This window comes from Tachyglossus aculeatus, chromosome 2 (genome assembly GCF_015852505.1).
Source record: "Tachyglossus aculeatus isolate mTacAcu1 chromosome 2, mTacAcu1.pri, whole genome shotgun sequence".
NCBI classification, from domain to species: domain Eukaryota; kingdom Metazoa; phylum Chordata; class Mammalia; order Monotremata; family Tachyglossidae; genus Tachyglossus; species Tachyglossus aculeatus.
In genome coordinates this window covers 67,316,705-67,338,437 of record NC_052067.1, presented here as the reverse complement: position 1 = coordinate 67,338,437, position 21,733 = coordinate 67,316,705, and the positions used below count along the sequence as shown (strand labels likewise).

Here is a 21,733-nt window from a genome sequence, read left to right as displayed (position 1 = left end):
CATTTTTAACACTCTTCCAGCTCAGAATTCATCTACAAATCCAAGTTCCTAGGAAAGCAAGGCATCGGGATAGGATAGGCTCGGGAGACAGAAGGGTCCTAATCCGGATAGACCGTGTGTCTCTGCTGCGTGACCTCAGTTACCTCATCTGTAAAATGGGGGTTAGGACTGTAAGCCCCCTCTGGGACACTGACTGTAATCAGGTTAGCTACAGTCCATGTCTCACAATCTTAATCCCCATTTTACAGATGAGGTAACTGAGGCACAACGAAGTTAAGTGATTTGCCCAAGGTCACACAACAGACAAGGGGCAGAAAAGGGATTCAAACTCAGTTCCTTCTAACTCCCAGGCCTGTGTTCTGTCCACTTAGGCCTTGCTGCTTCTCATCCTTCTCTCCTCCAACTGTTCCCTACCAATTAAATATTCCATTTTTAAATGGTTTTCGGTAACTCAATCGTATTTATTGAGCGCTTACTGTGTGCAGAGCACTGTACTAAGCGCTTGGGAAGTACAAGTTGGCAACATATAGAGACGGTCCCTACCCAACAATGGGCTCACAGTCTAGAAGGCTCACATGTGGTGTATTTATTGAGCGCTTACTATGGGTAGAGCACTAGCGATGGAATCAACCACCACCGAAATATTTCTCCCCAGAAATGAGTCTCGCTCCGATTGTGCCCCGCCAAAATCTGGAAACAAGTAGTTGCGGGACGATCACAGAAAATGTCGGAGACTCAATCATATTTATTGAGCGCTTACTGTGTCCTGTATATATGTTCGTACATATTTATTATTCTATTTATTTTACTTGGACCTATTTATTCTATTTATTTTATTTTGTTAATTCGTTTCGTTTGGTTGTCATTTTAAGGCTGTCTCCTCCTGTAGACTTTAAGCTCCCTGTCAGCAGGGATTGTGTCTACCAACTCTGTTCTATGGAACTTTCCCAAGAACGTAGTACAGTGCTCTGGACACGTTAAGAGCTCAATAAATACCACTGATTGATTGTATGCAGTTAACCGTACTTTACAAGACAACCGGATAACTAGTTCTGCCGTCATCTTAGGCTGCTTTAATTGGAAAGAGCAACAGTACCAGTGGTTCTGATTCCCTGCAGATTATTTCAAAGATGGAGGAATCCATCCTTAAACAATGAAACTGTGACATTAAACATGCCCCAATGCCCCAAAAGTTCAAAAACTGAAAAATTGTTTTATTACATCAACTTGTCTGTCCTCCTCTAGACTGTCAGCTTCTATGGGGACAGGGAACAGGTCTACCAATTTTCCCAAGTACTTAGTACAATGCTCTGCACGCGGTAAGTACTTAATAAGGACAACCGATTGACCGAGCAACTATAAGTTTGTAACAATTAGTGCAATAAGACTAACGCTTAGCAATAAGGTCAGTCCAGGGAGATGCAAATTTGAAAGCTACATTTATTTTATGCAGCATCATCTCTACTTAAAGTTGTTGCGATGCTATCATTCAAATTGTGAAGTGCAAATATGTCCATTACCACTACAACTCAGGCGTAAATGACCGGGAACAAATGGGAAACTTAAAAGAACTACATGTAGATGCGTCACATTTCATTTAAATTCATTTTTATTCAATGAAATGATGTATAAAAACTTACAAATCCTAGAACTCAACTATACATGGAGTAGAATGATGGGAAATTCAGTTTAACATATACACAGAGTTGAACTTTAGGGATTTCCTTCCCCTTTCTCCTCCTTTTTTTTTTTTTGTTTTGGTGGGACTTGAATTTTGGCCTTTGAGACCTTCCTACTGGCTTAAGAACAGGTTAATGGACATTTTTACCGCTGCCAACCTGGCCACTTTTGTCAGGCATTAAAAAAAATTTCAAAACTTCATATTGAACATCAAAACCACGGGCTATCTCGAATAGCAACTTCCAGCTTTTTATCCTACTTTTCCGACTTAGACCTTTAAATCGGATGGCTTCCAAGACACGCTTACAGAGAATATTTTACGAACCTACACCTTCACTATATTCTTCTTCTGCCGCTATCTTTTAGGGAAACAAGCTTGCACTTGGAAACACCCTTTCATTTTTGCAACAGGATTAAAGAGATTAAAACTCTGTTAGTGCTGCAGGTGAATTCAATAAGGTGACTGCTGGAACAGCCTGGAAACAACATTCACCAGTACAAAGTTTCACAGTTTACCTCTATGGTTGAGAATATTGATCATGTCATTTACCATTCAGCAGTCATATTTTAAATGAGCACATGGTATCTTGAATTTGATTTTTAAAAACAGCCTTGTGCATAACACCTGATTTTAGGGGCCTAAAGGGGAAAAAAAAAAAACCCTCACCAAAATGAGACTTTTTGGTTCAATACGGAAAGAGAAGGCCAACACTTAGATAAGGCATGTGCATTTATTCACCTGTTTATAATATATCAGTCACGCAACACTTAGACACTCTCTCACACTCATACACGCACAGGTTTTCAACAGTTTTTCAAAACTAAAAAAAGATTGCCATCACATTATTATTACTCTTTTGTCGTTAAAGTAGGTTTAGTAATTAATGTTTGGGGGTGGGGGAGGATGTAAATAAATGATGTGACCTGAAAGAAAACCTTGAGGGAAACTAAATATTAACAAATTTCTCAGGGTTAACGTTTTCTCTTAACTGTTACACAGTATTTTCCACAGTACCTAGCTATAGATCTAAGAAGCACACGCTCACTGGACAATAGCCCTTCTCAGATAGCAGACCTGGGGAAATAGTTATAATTACACGATTTTTAGTTTACCGAATGGCTAACTGAGTTTCTAATGGGTATCCTTCATCCAAATATGCTTTTAAAAGAGCCTAAACTTTCTCAAGATCTATTTCTCGAGTCTGCTGGCGGTACTGGTCATTCCCCTTTAACTTTTCTTTCGTGTTAGAAGTTGAACACGCTCCAGGCTTACAATGCACAAAACCTCGTTCGAAGGTGGGTCGGGGGGCTTGGAAGAAAGAGGGTAAAGGGAAGGAGGAGGTCTTCCTATCGTGCCCAGGAGATTCGCCGATACTCCCGGTTGGGGGAAAGGAAGAACGGTCTTTTGTCAAAACGAAAGCGATGCGTAAAAAACCGGTAACCCATTCAATCCAGTAACACTGTTTCTTGCTCCTTTTTGATGGAGGCTAACACCGAGTGGTCCGGCTCCGTAATTTCAGAGTCCCCACCGCCCAGGAGGATGGACCTCCCCTCGTCTAAAGCAAAGACATCAGAGTTTTGATTTTGGCACGGGTGCTTGACCACCTCGTTGGGCGTAGAGAACGTTTTGTCGCACAGGTTGCATTTGTAGGGTTTGTTGGTCTGCACCAACAGGTTGTCCATCTGACTCCCTTCCTCAAAGGTGCAGAGCTCCAGAGTCTGTTTGTCCACCATGGTGTACGTGTCTATGCTCTGGTTCAGGCACACGTGTCTGGCTGCCTGGTTGGCCCTGCAGAAACTTTTATCGCACGTGCTGCACTTGAAGGGCTTGCCGGTGTGTATGTACATGTGCTCCCGCCAGTGGCTTTTCTGAATGAATTTGCGGCCGCAGATGGTACACTCGTACTTGCGTCTCTTCACCTCCCTCTCTTGGTCCGCCTGCTCCAGGTTATCGATGTCCGCGATGTCCGAAGGGGGTGGGGTTTCCGCCTGCTGCTGCCCGTCGATTATCGGGGAGTCGGAGACGGGCTGCAGCTCGCCGTCGCTGGCCATCCCCGCCTCGGGCGCTTCCAGGGCGTCTTTGGCTAGGTCGGCCACGCTGCTGCACAGGGAGAGGGGCACGCCGCTCTCGCCCCGCTGGCCCGCCTGGAAGGGGACCCCGGTGTGAATCTGGAGATGCTCCCGCAAGCTACTCCGCAGGGCGAACCTCCGCCCGCACAGGTGGCAGGCGTAGTACTTCGGGAAGCTGCCGTTCCTCTTCATGATGCTCGGCTTGACGTGGGCTATCGTGAGGGCTGCCGGTTGCTCGTCCGAGGAGGAGGCTTCCATGTTCGTCTCCTCGCCCGGAGGGGGCGGCGGGACGGGAGTCGGGACGGGTTCGGGGGACAGCGAGGGCTGCAACGGTTCCGAGGGGGTCGCGTCAGTCCGATTCCCTTGGGTCACGGTTGGCGTTAACCGGGAGAGCTGGGCCCCTTCGGGCACCGGGTCTTGAGTCACCCCGGACGCGTGCGGCCTCGGCTCTCGCCCGAGCTTGTCGGCGGCCGAGGCGACCTTCGGGGCCTGTCTTACCTGGTGATCTGCAATCTGAATGCCGTACAGAGACGAGGCCAAGGGGAAAACTTGATCCGGGTGCGAGAAGGCTCCCTGGCTGGCCAGGCTGGCTTCCTGGATGAGGGGATAGGCGTGCAGGAACTTGATTCCCTGTTCTAATCGGACCGGGTCGATTAGCTGCGGTGCCATCTTCCCCGTGTACATCAAGTGCAAGAGATAGCTGAAGATATCGGGCTGGATGTCCGACGGCTTCAGGCGGACACATTCACTGGAAGAGACAGACGCACAAAAGAAGAGAACCTGCCCGTTAAATCGGAAATCACATTCCTAAAATGACAACACCTTGTCCCGCGATGTCTTTGAAAAGGGATCATACTCCCTCCGGCAAATAGTATTAGAATGGTGCTCTGCACATAGTAAGGGCTTAACAAATGCCATTATTATACGTTGATTTTGGAATACACTCACTGGAGGGCAAGTGAATGTGTTTTTATAAATTTTTATGAGTCGGCAGAGGAGAATTCATGCCTCAACAGTGTAACTCCTTCCCCGTAAATATCGTAGTTCAAATTGGGTCCTACATTTTGGCATATACTCTCCCATACTTCGAACCAAATTCAGGCTGGGGGAAAAAAATGTGCTGGTTGGCCCTAGAAACTGTGTAGAAAAGGCTTTTTCTCAACACATTTGGCTCCTTGTTAACGGGTCATTTACAGAGGCCAATGGAAGAACTGAATCCATGCCTTTCATTGCTGCTAACTTTATTCCCTAAACTCCACTGCTGGGTCGGCGGGGGGAAAGCCATGAGGGGACTCCGAGTCCCAACCCTTCACCCTAAGGCTAAAGGGGACATGCCAAGGATTCCACAGCCCCTTCCTTTCCCTGGGACTGGAAAAAGGGGATGGGCTGAGATCTCCCACAGGCCCGGCCCGCTCAGCGGGAACCAGGGACGGCCTAGAAGGTAAACTCTCGATAAATATGACTGACACACTGACTGAGGAGAAAAATTCCTGGGTCGTTCCTCCAGATTGTAAGCTCATTGTGGGCAGGGAATATGTCAGTTTACTGTTACACTGTACTCTTCCACCATAAGTGCTCAATAAATAAGGTTGAATGAATTCCTAGGTGTTCACAACTCTGAACCTGGGTACCTCCAGAGTCCCCCTGGCCTCTTAAGACCCCATGATCCGTGACGGTGAGGTCAGCGGTGTCACACACCTTAATTTCCACTGTGAAAACTGCTACATGGTACAGTGGATAGAGCACCCGCCTGGGAGTCAGAAGATCCTGGCTCCATCACTTGTCTGCTGTGTGACCTTAGGCAAGTCACTTAACTTTTCGGTGCCTAAATTCCCTCCTCTGTAAAATGGGATTAAGACTGCGAGCCCCATGTGGGACAGGGACTTGTCTGCTGTGTGACCTTAGGCAAGTCACTTAACTTTTCTGTGCCTAAATTCCCTCATCTGGAAAATGGGATTAAGACTGCGAGCCCCATGTGGGACAGGGACTTGTCTGCTGTGTGACCTTAGGCAAGTCACTTAACTTTTCGGTGCCTAAATTCCCTCATCTGGAAAATGGGATTAAGATTGCGAGCCCCATGTGGGAGAGGGACTGTGTCCAACCCAATTATCTTGTATCTACTCCAGTGCTTAGAGCAGTGCCTGGCACATAGTAATAACAATAATAATAATAATGATGGCATTGTTCAATCATCTTTATTGAGCGCTTCCTGTGTGCGGAGCACTGTACTAAGCGCTTGAATATGCTTACTCTGTGTGAAGCACTGTTCTAAGCGCTGGGGAGGTTACAAGGTGGTCAGGTTGTCTCATGTGGGGCTCACAGTCTTAATCTCCATTTTACAGATGAGGTAACTGAGGCCCAGAGAAGTGAAGTGACTTGCCCGAAGTCACACAGCTGACGAGTGGCGGAACCGGGATTTGAACCCATGACCTCGGGCTCCCAAGCCTGTGCTCTTTCCACTGAGCCACGCTGCTTCTCTAGTAAGCACTTAAAAAATACCATTATTATTATTATTAATTATTATTACTACTGCACCTCTGGCAACAGGAGCTGGGGAAGGCTGGATTTAAACTCCCAGTCAAGGGGCACCGTCAAATCACCAGTGGCTGCCTGGAAGCTCTCTTCTATCCTGGCCCCACTCCACACCTTGGTAGGCTGATTTTCTTGCTTTTATTTATTTGAAATGTGTAACAAAAGCGATTAAATAACGCTTATTCAGTAAAAATCCTTAGGTGATGTCGGGCTCAACAGTCTCTAGAAATAGTGGCTTAAAGTGTGGAATGTGGCTTGGTTGTACTTCCTGTACGAAAGCCTGATTTTCATTTCCGCTTTCTGTTGAATCAAACTTAGTTTTCTTGGATTCACTTAATGGTATTAATCATTTATATTTGTATATAAATTTGTACTTCCCAAGTGCTTAGTACAGTGCTCTGCACATAGTAAGCGCTCAATAAATACGATTGATTGATTGATTGATTGATTTATATACCACTTTCTAGTTACTACGGGCTTCATGATCTGAAACCCAGTTCTCACACGTCGTCTTTTTAATCAGTAGTCCGTTCACTGATTTATTTTCAATGTGGCTTTTCAAATAATAATGTTTTTCCAACAGGCTACTAGGGTAAACAGTGTTAATATGTTTAAAAAGGTGAAAACTAAGTTTAACCACAGACTATAGATACGATAAAGCAGTAGTTGAAGACTTGGGCAGTTTCGAAAAAAGATTTTGAGGAGGAGAGGTGCACACAAGGGCAAAACGTGTATCTGGGCAAGGTTTGTCCTACGCGTCAGATTTCTAAAAGAGAAATCAACAGAAAAAAAACCTAACCATTTGTCTCTGCTCCTAATCCCTTCTTTCTCTGAATTTCCTCCTCCCTCAGCATCTCCTACAAGAAAAAACTCTTTCCCCTGAAGGCATTCACTCTCTCTCTCTCTCTCTCTATTTAATGGTGTTCATTATAAGTTTGTTAGGGGCTAACCCCTGGAGTAGATAATCAGATTGGATAGAGTCCCTTGTCCCATACAATGATTACAATCTAAAAGGGAGAACGGGTAATATATTCATTTTATAAATGAGAAAACCAAGGCACATGATGGTTAGGTGACTTGTCCAAGTCATACAACAGGCCGGGGGCAGATGTGGCACTTTTCCCCATTCCCTGTAGCAAAAGGAGATAGGCGTGCTTGTGAACGTTTATTGGTATGTCTATATATGTGTGTGTGAGACGCCTAAAAGGGACAACAGGTAATATATTCATTTTATAGATGAGAAAACCAAGGCACATAATGGTTAGGTGACTTATCCAAGTCATACAACAGGCCGGGGGCAGATGTGGCACTTTTTCCCCATTACCTGTAGCAAAAGGAGATAGGCGTGCTTGTGAACGTTTATTGGTATGTCTATATATGTGTGTGTGAGACTCTGCATGTAAGAGTGTGCATTTGGGACAGAGATTTGGATTTGGAGCAGCAGGGAGAAAAGAGCATAGGGCTCTTAGGGGAAATAAGGAGAGCTAACAGTCCAGGAAACTGCCTCTAGACTGTTATATTGTAGTGTTATACAATATACAATACTCTCCCAGATACAAAGTACATTGCTTTGTACACAGTAAGCCCTCAATAAATACGACTGACTTACTTAACTGACTGCCTTAGACCTTTTCAGCCCTGCCTGGAAACTCTCTGGTTTTATTCATTCATTCTGATGACTTGACACCCGTCCACATGTTTTGTTTTGTTGTCTGTCTCATCATCAATCGTCATCAGTCGGATTTATTGAGCGCTTACTGTGTGCAGGGCACTGTACTAAGCACTTGGGAAGTACAACTTGGCAACATCTAGAGACGGTCCCTACCCAACAGTGGGCTCACAGTCTAAAAGGGGGAGACAGAGAACCAAACCAAACATACTAACAAAATAAAATAAATAGAATAGATATGTACAAGTCAAATAGAGTAATAAATATGTACAAACATATATACATATATACAGGTGCTGTGGGGAAGTGAAGGAGGTAATGTCTCCCCCTCCTAGACTGTGAGCCCGTTGTTGGGTAGGGACCGTCTCTATACGTTGCCGACTTGTACTTCCCAAGCGCTTAGTACAGTGCTCTGCACACAGTAAGCGCTCGATAAATACGACTGAATGAATTCAGTCCCGCTTCCAGTGCCCGTGTCCCGGGCAGAGGGGGCACGGTCCAGGTGGCTGGTGGCTGAATTCATTCAATTGTATTTCTTGAGCGCTTACTGTGTGCAGAGCACTGTACTGAGCACTTGGGAGAGTACAAAAGCACAATAAGCAGACACGTTCCCTGCCCACGACAAGCTGACAGTCTAGATCGGAGACCCGGGATAAGCAAGTCTGGAAATCCAGCTCAGATAGCTGTGCTCAGATAGGCCTTGCTGAGAGCTCACCTCCTCCAGGAGGCCTTCCCAGACTGAGCCCCTTCCTTCCTCTCCCCCTCGTCCCCCTCTCCATCCCCCCATCTTACCTCCTTCCCTTCCCCACAGCACCTGTATATATGTATATATGTTTGTACAGATTTATTACTCTATTTATTTATTTATTTTACTTGTACATATCTATTCTATTTATTTTATTTTGTTGTTAGTATGTTTGGTTTTGTTCTCCGTCTCCCCCTTTTAGACTGTGAGCCCACTGTTGGGTAGGGACTGTCTCTATATGTTGCCAATTTGTACTTCCCAAGCGCTTAGTACAGTGCTCTGCACATAGTAAGTGCTCAATAAATACGATTGATGATGATGATAGCTGTGGGGATGATTACTCCCACTGCCCCATGTAGGTAAGTGTCTGTATTTGGATAGGCAAACAAGTATCTTAGTATACTTGTAGGACTGGGTGGATAGGTGGGAAGCTTATGAGTGAGTCTGGGTGTAAATGCAAGCTTTAATTTTGTTTGTCGTCTTCATCATCATCATCATCATCATCAATCGTATTTATTGAGCGCTTACTATGTGCAGAGCACTGTACTAAGCGCTTGGGAAGTACAAATTGGCAACATATAGAGACAGTCCCTACCCAACAGTGGGCTCACAGTCTAAAAGGGGGAGACAGAGAACAAAACCGAACATACTAACAAAATAAAATAAATAGAATAGGCATGTACACATAAAATAAATAAATAAATTTATAAAATTTATTTTATAAATAAATAATATATATAATATATCATCAATCGTATTTATTGAGCGCTTACTATGTGCAGAGCACTGTACGAAGCGCTTGGGAAGTACAAATTGGCAACATATAGAGACAGTCCCTACCCAACAGTGGGCTCACAGTCTAAAAGGGGGAGACAGAGAACAAAACCGAACATACTAACAAAATAAAATAAATAGAATAGGCATGTACACATAAAATAAACAAATAAATTTATAAAATTTATTTTATAAATAAATAATATATATATAATATATCATCAATCGTATTTATTGAGCGCTTACTATGTGCAGAGCACTGTATGAAGCGCTTGGGAAGTACAAATTGGCAACATATAGAGACAGTCCCTACCCAACAGTGGGCTCACAGTCTAAAAGGGGGAGACAGAGAACAAAACCGAACATACTAACAAAATAAAATAAATAGAATAGATATGTACTTAACTTTTCTGGGCCTCAGTTACCTCATCTGTAAAATGGGGATTAAGACTGTGAGCCCCACGTGGGACAACCTGATCAGCCTGTATCCTCCCCAGCACTTAGAACAGTGCTTTGCACATAGTAAGTGCTTAACAAATGCCAATTATTATTATTATTATTATATCTACAAATAAAATAAGTAAATAAATTTATAAAATGTCTTATAAATGAATAATAAATAATATAATATATAATAATATAAATAATAACGAATGATAATAAATAATAATAAACATAAATTTATTTTATAATAAATAAATAAATAAATAAATCGTCCTCCCCTCAATAGATCATTAGAAAATGTATCGAGTTCTAGAACAGGCAGTCACCTAGTTTCTAGGATTTCGCTCCTGCTTTCGAAGAAAAAGAAACAAAGAATACACCACAGTCTTACTTAATAGCACCCTTCTCTGAGTTTTCTCCCCTTAGAAATGGGGCCCCAAGTGCACTATCGTTCTCTCCCTTAAGACGAAAAAAATAAACAAACCAGGGGCATAATACTGCCTCAGTTGCCTCACTCACTTCTCTTCTCAGCAAAGTACTGAGGTGAAGGTGATTAGCCCCACACCAACGCCAGGCATCAACTAGGTTTTCCCCCCTGACCAGAGCCTTAGGAAGCAGAATTAGACTCTGTGCTTCTCCATCATCATCAATCGTATTTATTGAGCGCTTACTATGTGCAGAGCACTGTACTAAGCGCTTGGGAAGTACAAATTGGCAACATCTAGAAACAGTCCCTACCCAACAGTGGGCTCACAGTCTCCATGGCGCCTGGCCTTCGGCCCCAGGAGAAGACTTTGGTCAGAAACCTGCGAAACTCTAGAACCGCGGGGAGGCTGAAAGCTGCACGTAAAGAGCGATGGTCAGGCTTGCTTTAACTCTGTGTGAACACTAAAATACGGGGATGAGTGTGAAGATCTTTGCAAATCTCAATATACAATATTACAGCTCTTGTTAAAGGAAAGCAAAGAGGCTCACCGTTTCTGACCTCTGCCTCCCAAGCCTGTGCTCTTTCCACTGAGCCACGCTGCTTCTCTAGTAAGCACTTAACAAATACCATTATTATTATTATTAATTATTATTACTACCGCACCTCTGGCAACAGGAGCTGGGGAAGGCTGGATTTAAACCCCCGATCAAGGGGCACCGTCAAATCACCAGTGGTGCCTGGAAGCTCTCTTCTACCCTGGCCCCACTCCACACCTTGGTAGGCTGATTTTCTTGCTTTTATTTATTTGAAATGTGTATCAAAAGTGATTAAATAACGCTTATTCAGTAAAAATCCTTAGGTGACGTCGGGCTCAACAGTCTCTAGAAATAGTGGCTTAAAGTGTGGAATGTGGCTGATTTATGAAAGCCCATCAGACGAGCAGATATGGTCACTGCCCGGCGCTTCGCCCTTGGCTGAGTGGCTTATCGTTGCAATCAATCAATCAATCAATCGTATTTATTGAGCACTTACTATGTGCAGAGCACTGTACTAAGCGCTTGGGAAGTACAAATTGGCAACATATAGAGACAGTCCCTACCCAACAGTGGGCTCACAGTCTAAAAGGGGGAGACAGAGAACAAAACCAAACATACTAACAAAATAAAATAAATAGAATAGATATGCACAAATAAAATAAATAAATAAATAAATAGAGTAAAAAATATGTACAAACATATATACATATATACAGGTGCTGTGGGGAAGGGAAGGAGGTAAGATGGGGGGATGGAGAGGGGGATGAGGGGGAGAGGAAGGAAGGGGCTCAGTCTGGGAAGGCCTCCTGGAGGAGGTGAGCTCTCAGCAGGGCCTTGCAACAAATGGTCAAGTTAGAAGTACGCAATTTACATGGTATTCTTAGCCCCGGCACACTTAAATACCCGAGGTGGTCTGCGTTAAAAGGACAGGCTTACGGTGGGAGCAAAAAGTGTGCATCAGTTTCCAATCACATATTTTATTTTTCGTTTTTATTTCAGGAGTGGTCAAGTGGTGAGGTTGCTTTTAGCTCCTCGGGGGGCCTGGCGTGACTCTTCAGCAAGCCCTAGTCCCTTCTGTCTTCCTTGCCTCCCACAGACTTCTGAGCCAGTCATGTAGTAAGCGCTTAATAAATGCCATCATCATTATTATCATTATACTTAGCCAGCAGTCGTTTACTAGCTTCTCGGACTACCAGCTAGCTAGAATTAATCGCTCGCCGACTCCCGGCTCCTCGGAGTTGCGATACGTGTTGTTCCCACCACGGACAAAGTAGTCCTTAGAGTTTGCCTCCACCATTATAGTGGCACGAAGTCTAATGGAGAGAGAAAGCACGACTAGTCCTGCAGCTACAGGATGACGCGACCCCCTCCTGAACAACCCCGATCCCATCCGATTCTTGACCCGTCCGTTTCGGTTACCTGGTCTGGTGGACAAATAGCATCTTAAAGTAATTGGAGAACGAAGCCAGGACGGATTTGTGGGCCTTGAAGTAAACATCACCGATAGCAACTGTGCAGTCGCACAGGAAACCAAACTCCCTCTGGGCGTTTAACTGTTGCAGCAGAATAAGTCCATGGTTGGCCAAATCCATTTTTCGGGGTCTGCAAAGCAATGTTTTAAATCATGGTTACGTCATCATCAATCGCATTTATTGAGCGCTTACTATAATAATGTTGGTATTTGCTAAGCGCTTACTATGTGCCAAGCACTGTTCTAAGCCCTGGGGTAGATACCAGGTAATCAGGTTGTCCCACGTGGGGCTCACAGGCTTAATCCCCATATTACAGATGAGGGAACTGAGGCCCAGAGAAGTTAAGTGACTTGCCCAAAGTCACACAGCTGACAAGTGGCGGAGCCGGGATTTGAACCCCCGACCTCTGCCTCCAAAGCCCGTGCTCTTTCCACTGAGCCACGCTCCTTCCCCTACTTACTATGTGCAGAGCACTGTACTAAGCGCTTGGGAAGTACAAATTGGCAACATATAGAGACAGTCCCTACCCAACAGTGGGCTCACAGTCTACAAGAATAAAGCGCTTATGACGTGCAAAGCACTGGGGAGGTCACAAGGGGCTCACAGTCTTCACCCCCATTTTACAGATGAGGTCACTGAGGCCCAGGGAAGTGAAATGACTTCCCCAAAGTCACACAGCTGACAGGTGGTGGAGCCGGGATTTGAACCCGTGACCTCTCACTCCAAAGCCCGGGCTCTTTCCACTGAGCCACGGCGGAAATTACAAGTTACAAATTACAAATGGAGTGCCCCCATCCTTCCCTCCTTCAGTGCTCGGACGGTAATAGCACTCTGGACATTTTGACTTTTCATCATGCATGAAGCCATATCTGGATGCGCCTTTCTCTTCAAGGGCGCATTGAGGATTTGGCCTTGACTGAGCAGAAGTCCCATAGTGGAATTCCAAAGTCTGGATCCCATGGCCGTTATTGGCTCCAATCAGCCAGGGAAGGAAAACTGGAGGGCCCCAGTGGGGCCATTAAGGACTTCCAAACAGTCCTTGGGAAATTCCCAACTCCAGCCCGAGGACGACGGGGAAACACCTGCAACGCGAGGCCTCGCCACCCCCAAACCACCAGACGACCGAGCCCAGCGGAGAATCAATCAATCAATCAATCGTATTTATTGAGCGCTTACTATGTGCAGAGCACTGTACTAAGCGCTTGGGAAGTACAAATTGGCAACACGTAGAGACGGTCCCTACCCAACAGTGGGCTCACAGTCTAAAAGGGGGAGACAGAGAACAGAACCAAACATACCAACAAAATAAAATAAATAGGATAGAAATGTACAAGTAAAATAAATAAATAAATAGAGTAATAAATATGTGCAACTCTATATACATCTATACAGGTGCTGTGGGGAAGGGAAGGAGGTAAGATGGGGGGGATGGAGAGGGGGGCGAGGGGGAGAGGAAGGAAGGGGCTCAGTCTGGGAAGGCCTCCTGGAGGAGGTGAGCTCTCAGCAGGGCCTTGAAGCTTCCCAGCCACCACGCCACTGGAACATCCCCAGTCCCTGCTCTGGTTTGGGAAAGGCGAGGAGACGCCGGCAACGTGCGTTCTCAACTTCTAGGTCGGGAAAGGTGTGGCTGCGGTTGGGCTCTGAGCTGAGAGGAGCCTGAAAATCTGCTCCTCCAACCATAACAGCCTGCTGTTCTTCCGGCATTTGTACTTGCATGGGTTTTTTTTTTGTGTGTGTGTTTGTTTAGCTTCATCTTTCTTCAAGTGTCCCGCCAATCTTTTCCGGTCCGTTATTCCCAGATCATGAGCCTCACGGGCCCAGGAGCTGTACCCGCTACTCACGGTGTATTGTTTCCCAGCAGTTGGGTAGGGACCGTCTGTCTCTATATGTTGCCGACTTGTACTTCCCAAGCGCTTAGTACAGTGCTCTGCACACAGTAAGCGCTCAGTAAAGACAATTGAATGAATGAATGAGAGCTTACCTCCTCCAGGAGACCTTCCCAGACTGAGCCCCCTTTATCCTCTCCCCTTCCCCAACCCCCCTGCTCTACCTCCTTTCCCTCCCCACAGCACTTGTATATCGTTGTGTATATATATATATATATATATATACACACATATATATATATACGTTTATTACTCTGTTTTACTTGTACATGCTTACTATTCTATTCATTTTGTTAATGTTGTGCATATAACCTTAATTCTATTTGTTCTGACAATTTTGACACCCGTCTGCGTGTGTTGTTTTGCTGTCTGTCTCCCCCTTCTAGACTGTGAGCCCGTTGTTGGGTTGGAACCGCCTCTATATGTTGCCGACTTGTACTTCCCAAGCGCTTAGTCCAGTGCTCTGCACACAGTAAGCGCTCAATAAATACGATTGAATGAATGAATGAATTTGTTAAGCGCTTACTGTGTGCGAAGCACTGTTCTAAGCCCACTGTTGGGTAGGGACTGTCTCTATATGGTGCCAACTTGTACTTCCCAAGCGCTTAGTACAGTGCTCTGCACACAGTAAGCGCTCAATAAATATGATTGATTGGGGGGATATGAGGTGATCAGTTCGTCCCACGTGGGGCTCGCAGTGTTCACCCCCATTTTACAGATGAGGTAACTGAGGCTCTGAGAAGTGAAGTGACTTGCTCAAGGTCACACAGCAGACACGTGGGGGAGCCGGGACTCGAACCCATGACCTCCGACTCCAAAGCCCGGGCTCTTTCCACGGAGCCACGCTGCTTCTCTGAGAGTACGGTGCTTTGCCCACAGAGATAAATATTATTACTGCAACTATTGGCACTTTCCCCACGCGTTGCACCCGGGTGAACTTCGGAAGGGCAGAAGTTTATTTGCATAATAATTTATATATACCTACACGGGAAAATTTGAGTCTAGACCATGAGTCTCTAATTTTTCTTTCTATTCCTTCTCACCCACCCATCATCACCGCTCCAGTCTTCTTCCATCAGAAGACTGAAATAGCTATCGATCAGTCGTATTTATTGAACACTTTCTGTGTGCAGAGCGCTCTGCTAAGCGCTTGGGAGAATACACTGGAGTAAGTAATGGAGTAAGAAGAACCGATCCTTGCCCTCAAGGAGCTTAGAGTCTAGTAGGGGATGCAGACACTGAAATAAATTACGGGTAGGGTCAAAGCAGGTAAAGGATGCATAGCCAGGCTAGTATCTGAATGTTTGGGTGAGGGATAATAAATCAATCAATGGTATTTATTCAGTATTTACCGTTTGGACCGTTTGCACTGTACTTAGCATTTGGAACAGTTCATTATAACAGAGTTGGTAGACGCGTTCCCTGCCTGCAATGAGCTTACAGGATAATAATAATAATAATAATAATAATAATTAATAATAATAATAATAATGATGGCATTTGCTAAGCGCTTGCTATGTGCAAAGCACTGTTCTAAGCGCTGGGGGGGATACAATGGGATCAGGTTGTCCCACGTGGGCCTCACAGTCTTAATCCCCATTTTTACAGATGAGGTAACTGAGGCTCAGAGACGTTAAGTGACTTGCCCAGGGTCACGCAGCAGACGTGTGGTGGAGCCGGGATTCGAACCCATAACCCCTGACTCCAAAGCCCGGGCTCTTTCCACTGAGCCACGCATAAGCAGCGTGGCGTAGTGGATTGAGTTGGGCTTGGGAGTCAGAAGGTTATGGGTTCTAATCCCACCTCGCCACATGTCCGCTGTATGACCTTGGCCAAGTCACTTCACTTCTCCGTGCCTCAGTCACCTCATCTGTAGGAGGACTGTGAGCCCCACAAGGGACAGGTACTGTGCCCAACCCGATTTGCTTGTATCCATCCTAATGCTTACTACAGTGCCTGGCACATAGTAAGCACTTAACAAACGCCATAATAGTAATTATTATAAGAGGGGCATCATCATCATCATCATCAACATCATCAATCGTATTTATTGAGCGCTTACTATGTGCAGAGCACTGTACTAAGCGCGTGGGAAGTACAAATTGGCAACATATAGAGACGGTCCCTACCCAACAGCGGGCTCACAGTCTAAAAGGGGGAGACAGAGAACAAAACCAAACATACTGACAAAATAAAATAAATAGAATAGTTATGTACAAGTAAAATAAATAAATAAATAGAGTAATAAATATGTACAAACATATGTACAGGTGCTGTGGGGAAGGGAAGGAGGTAAGATGGGGGGGATGGAGAGGGGGACGAGGGGCATCTTACCTTGGAGTACCCCGCAGTAACCCGGGGGCTTGGGCAAGTAAAGTGAGGGGAGCAGCGAACACGGTCGGCGGATCCAATTTATTGAACGCGTGATATCAATCAATCAATCGTATTTATTGAGCGCTTACTGCGTGCAGAGCACTGTACTAAGCGCTTGGGAAGAAACGTGCAGAGCCCTGTTCTAAGTACTTGAGAGAATTCACTACAATAGAGTTGGTGGGCATGATCCTTGCCCTTTAAGGCCCTTAGACTCTAATGGGGAGACGGACATTAAAATAAATTAGATGGGGGAAGCAGCAGAATATGGGGATGTTTTCATACGTGCTGCGGGGGACTGTGAGCCCACTGTTGGGTAGGGACCGTCTCTAGATGTTGCCAGTTTGTACTTCCCAAGCGCTTAGTACAGTGCTCTGCACACAGTAAGCGCTCAATAAATACGATTGATGACGATGATCTGGCGTGTAGCGGCTGAGGAACGGACGACTGTTTCCTTAGTGGATAAGGGTCATGTGGGAGGGGAAGGGAGAAGAGCAAGGGTTACCTAATGCGAAGACCCTGGGTTCTAATTCCGGCTCTCTCCCTTGTCTGCTGTGTGACCTCGGGCAAGTCGCGCGACTTCTCTGTGCCTGTTACCTCATCTGTAAAATGGGGATTGAGGCTGTGAGCGCCATGTGGGACAACCTGATCACCTTGTATTCCCCCCCGCCAGCGCTTAGAACAGTGCACCGCACATAGTAAGCGCTTAACAAATGCCATCATCATTATTATTATGTGGGACAAGGGACTGTGTCCAACACGATTTGCTTGTATCCGCCCCAGCTCTTAGTACAGTGTTTGGCACATAATAAGCACTTAACAAATACCATAATAATAATAATGATGATAATTAGAGCCCACTGTTGGGTAGGGACCGCCTCTATATGTTGCCAATTTGTACCTCCCAAGCGCTTAGTACAGTGCTCTGCACATAGCAAGCGCTCAATAAATACGATTGATGATGATAATTATGAATGGGGAGAGCCTGGGCCTGGAAATCACAGGGCTGGGGTTCTAATCCCCCCTCTGCTACCATGTTCTTGGGTAAGCCTCTGTGCCTCAGTTTCCTCATCTGCAAAATGGGGCTTCAAACCTGCTCTCCTTCCTACTTAAATTGTGAGCATATATACCTGTATATATGTTTGTACATATTTATTACTCTATTTATTTATTTTATCTGTACACATCTATTCTATTTATTTTATTTTGTTAGTATGCTTGGTTTTGTTCTCTGTCTCCCCCTTTTAGACTGTGAGCCCACTGTTGGGTAGGGACTGTCTCTAGATGTTGCCAACTTGGACTTCCCAAGCGTTTAGTGCAGTGCTCTGCACACAGTAAGCGCTCCATAAATATGATTGATTGATTGATTAATTGAGCCCCATATGGGACAGAAACTGTGCCAGGTCTGACTCCATCGGATCAACCCCACTGCTTAGCACATTGTAAGCTCATAACAGATACCGCAATTAGTATTATTGTTAGTTCCTCGTGGGAGGAGTGGGATTGATTGATTGATTGCTTGATTGATTGATTGATTGATTGATTGAGCCCCATATGGGACAGAAACTGTTCCGGGTCTGACTCCATCGGATCAACCCCACTGCTTAGTACGTTGTAAGCTCATAACAGATAGCGCAATTAGTATTATCGTTAGTTCCTCATGGGAGGAGTGGGATTGATTGATTGATTGATTGAGCCCCATATGGGACAGAAACTGTGCCGGGTCTGACTCCATCGGATCAACCCCACTGCTTAGCACGTTGTAAGCTCATAACAGATACCGCAATTGGTATTATCGTTAGTTCCTCGTGGGAGGAGTGGGATTGATTGATTGATTGATTGATTGATTGATTGAGCCCCATATGGGACAGAAACTGTTCCGGGTCTGACTCCATCGGATCAACCCCACTGCTTAGTACGTTGTAAGCTCATAACAGATAGCGCAATTAGTATTATCGTTAGTTCCTCATGGGAGGAGTGGGATTGATTGATTGATTGATTGAGCCCCATATGGGACAGAAACTGTGCCGGGTCTGACTCCATCGGATCAACCCCACTGCTTAGTACGTTGTAAGCTCATAACAGATACCGCAATTAGTATTATCGTTAGTTCCTCATGGGAGGAGTGGGATTGATTGATTGATTGATTGATTGATCGATTGAGCCCCATATGGTACAGAAACTGTGCCGGGTCTGACTCCATCGGATCAACCCCACTGCTTAGTATGTTGTAAGCTCATAACAGATACCGCAATTAGTATTATCGTTAGTTCCTCATGGGAGGAGTGGGCTTGATTGATTGATTGATTGATTGAGCCCCATACGGGACAGAAACTGTGCCGGGTCTGACTCCATCGGATCAACCCCACTGCTTAGCACATTGTAAGCTCATAACAGATACCGCAATTAGTATTATCGTTAGTTCCTCATGGGTGGAGTGGGATTGATTGATTGATTGATTGATTGATTGATTGATTGATTGATTGAGCCCCATATGGGACAGAGACTGTGCCGGGTCTGACTCCATCGGATCAACCCCACTGCTTAGTACGTTGTAAGCTCATAACAGATACCGCAATTGGTATTATCGTTAGTTCCTCGTGGGAGGAGTGGGATTGATTGATTGATTGCTTGATTGATTGATTGATTGATTGAGCCCCATATGGGACAGAAACTGTGCCGGGTCTGACTCCATCGGATCAACCCCACTGCTTAGCACGTTGTAAGCTCATAACAGATACCACAATTGGTATTATCGTTAGTTCCTCATGGGTGGAGTGGGATTGATTGATTGATTGATTGATTGATTGATTGAGCCCCATATGGGACAGAAACTGTGCCGGGTCTGACTCCATCGGATCAACCCCACTGCTTAGCACGTTGTAAGCTCATAACAGATACCACAATTGGTATTATCGTTAGTTCCTCATGGGTGGAGTGGGATTGATTGATTGATTGATTGATTGATTGATTGAGCCCCATATGGGACAGAAACTGTGCCGGGTCTGACTCCATCGGATCAACCCCACTGCTTAGCACGTTGTAAGCTCATAACAGATACCGCAATTGGTATTATCGTTAGTTCCTCATGGGAGGAGTGGGAAGAGTCCTCGTTCAGGAGAGGACAAAGGGAAGGGCCAGAGTGACCCCTGTGCTGTGGACCAGCATGAATGCCAGGGGCAAGCCCCTAGCCTGGAAAGGCGGGCTAGTGGGGAAGGTTGAGTGGCTAGGCCTATATTTGCAAAAGAAAGTGCAGATTTAATGACTATTTATCTCATTTGACCTGGTAGATAGCCCAACTGGAGCACACTAATCAAAATATCCACTTCTACTACTGAACTGAATTGGATACCTACACGGGTCCAATTAACTAAAAACGGGCAAAATGCTACTTCATAATAATAAATAATAATGATGGCATTTAAGCACTTATAATGCACAGAAGACTGTTCTAAGCGCTGGGGAGGATGCAAGGTGATCAGGTTGTCCCACGTGTGGCTCACAGTCTTCATCTCCATTATACAGATGAGGGAACTAAGGCCCAGAGACATTAAGTGACTTGCCCAAAGTCACCCAGCTGACAAGGGATTAGAACCCATGACCTCTGACTCCCAAGCCCGGGCTCTTTCCGTTGAGCCACGCTGCTTCTCATCATCTTCACCTTGGTCTTGTCTGAACCCAGCAAAGATTTGTTCCAGTAGAAAGTTCTTTTTTTAAGTAGGAGTCCCCAAAAAGGCACGTGGGTCAACCTGATTACCTTGTATCTGCCCCAGCGCTTAGAATAGTGCTTTGCACATAGTAAGCGCTTAATAAATGCCATCATTATTATTATTATGCCTGATGGCTAGCGCGTGTGTGTGTGTGTGTATAACAGAGATATGAGCCCATTGTTGGGTAGGGACCGTCTCTTTATGTTGCCGATTTGTACTTCCCAAGCGCTTAGTACAGTGCTCTGCACACAGTGAGTGCTCAATAAATACGATTGAATGAATGAATGACTATCCCTTCAAGGCCCTACAAGGCCCTTCAAGGCCCTACTGAGAGGTCACCTCCTTCAGGAGGCCTTCCCAGACTGAGCCCCCTCCTTCCTCTCCCCCTCCTCCCCCTTTCCACCCTCCCCGCCTTACCTCCTCCCCCTCCCCACAGCACCTGTATGTATGTATATATGTTTGTACGCATTTATTACTCTATTTTATTTGTACATATCTATTCTATTTATTTTATTTTGTTCATACGTTTGGCTTCGTTCTCTGTCTCCCCCTTCTAGACTGTGAGCCCACTGTTGGGTAGGGACCATCTCTATCTGTTGCCAACTTGGACTTCCCAAGCGCTTGGTACAGTGCTCTGCACACAGTAAGCGCTCAGTAAATACAATTAATTGATTGATTGATTGATTACCTTCCAGGACTTAGAACAGTGCTTGGCACATAGTAAGCGCTTAACAAACACCATAATTATTATTACTACTTATTAGGTCTGGCCCCATGGGCTAGAGCATCCTGCTCCTTGGGAAACGAACGGAGGCATCGACATGGAAGCTCTGTTCCTTGCCCTCTGCCAGCCAGCCAATAAATCAACTGTATTTATTGAGCGCTATGTGGAGGGCGCTGTATTCATTCATTCATTCATTCAATCGTATTTATTGAGCGCTCACTGTGTGCAGAGCACTGTACTAAGCGCTTGGGAAGTACAAGTTGGCAACACATAGAGACGGTCCCTACCCAACAGTGGGCTCACAGTCTGCTTGGGAGAGTATAACAGATGCAGTCCCTGAACACCATGGGCTTACAGTCTAAAGGGGGAGAAGACTTTAATATATATAAATAAAATGACAGATACGTACATAAGTGCTGTGGGGCTGCCCCTCCTCACAGCACCTGTATACATGTTTGTACAGATTTATTACTCTATTTATTTTACTTGTTCCATTTATTTTGTCAATGATGTGCATCTAGCTTTACTTCTGTTTCTGTTTAATGCGGAGGTGGATGGGTAAGCACCGGGGGTTCTTGAGGAGTGGGGAAACATGGCCTGAATGTTTTATAGAAAAAAATGATCCAGGCAGCAGAGTGAAGTACGGACTGGAGTGGCAAGCGAGGGACAGGAGGCAAGGAGATAATAATAATAA

General features: G+C 45.2%; 1 protein-coding gene across 1 annotated transcript in view; it reads right to left on the bottom strand.

Annotated features, from left to right (window-relative positions):
- Window positions 1–1,651: 1,651 nt before the first annotated feature.
- ZBTB2 (zinc finger and BTB domain containing 2) overlaps window positions 1,652–21,733 on the bottom strand; it is a 50,606-nt gene continuing 30,524 nt past the window's right edge. Inside the window, exons 2-3 of the mRNA XM_038769454.1 lie at window positions 12,297–12,479; window positions 1,652–4,498 (exon numbers count right to left, since the gene is read on the bottom strand). Of these exons, the coding sequence (XP_038625382.1) occupies window positions 3,127–4,498; window positions 12,297–12,469 (1,545 nt within the window). The 5' untranslated portion in view covers window positions 12,470–12,479 and the 3' untranslated portion in view covers window positions 1,652–3,126. The remainder of the gene's footprint in view (window positions 4,499–12,296; window positions 12,480–21,733) is intronic.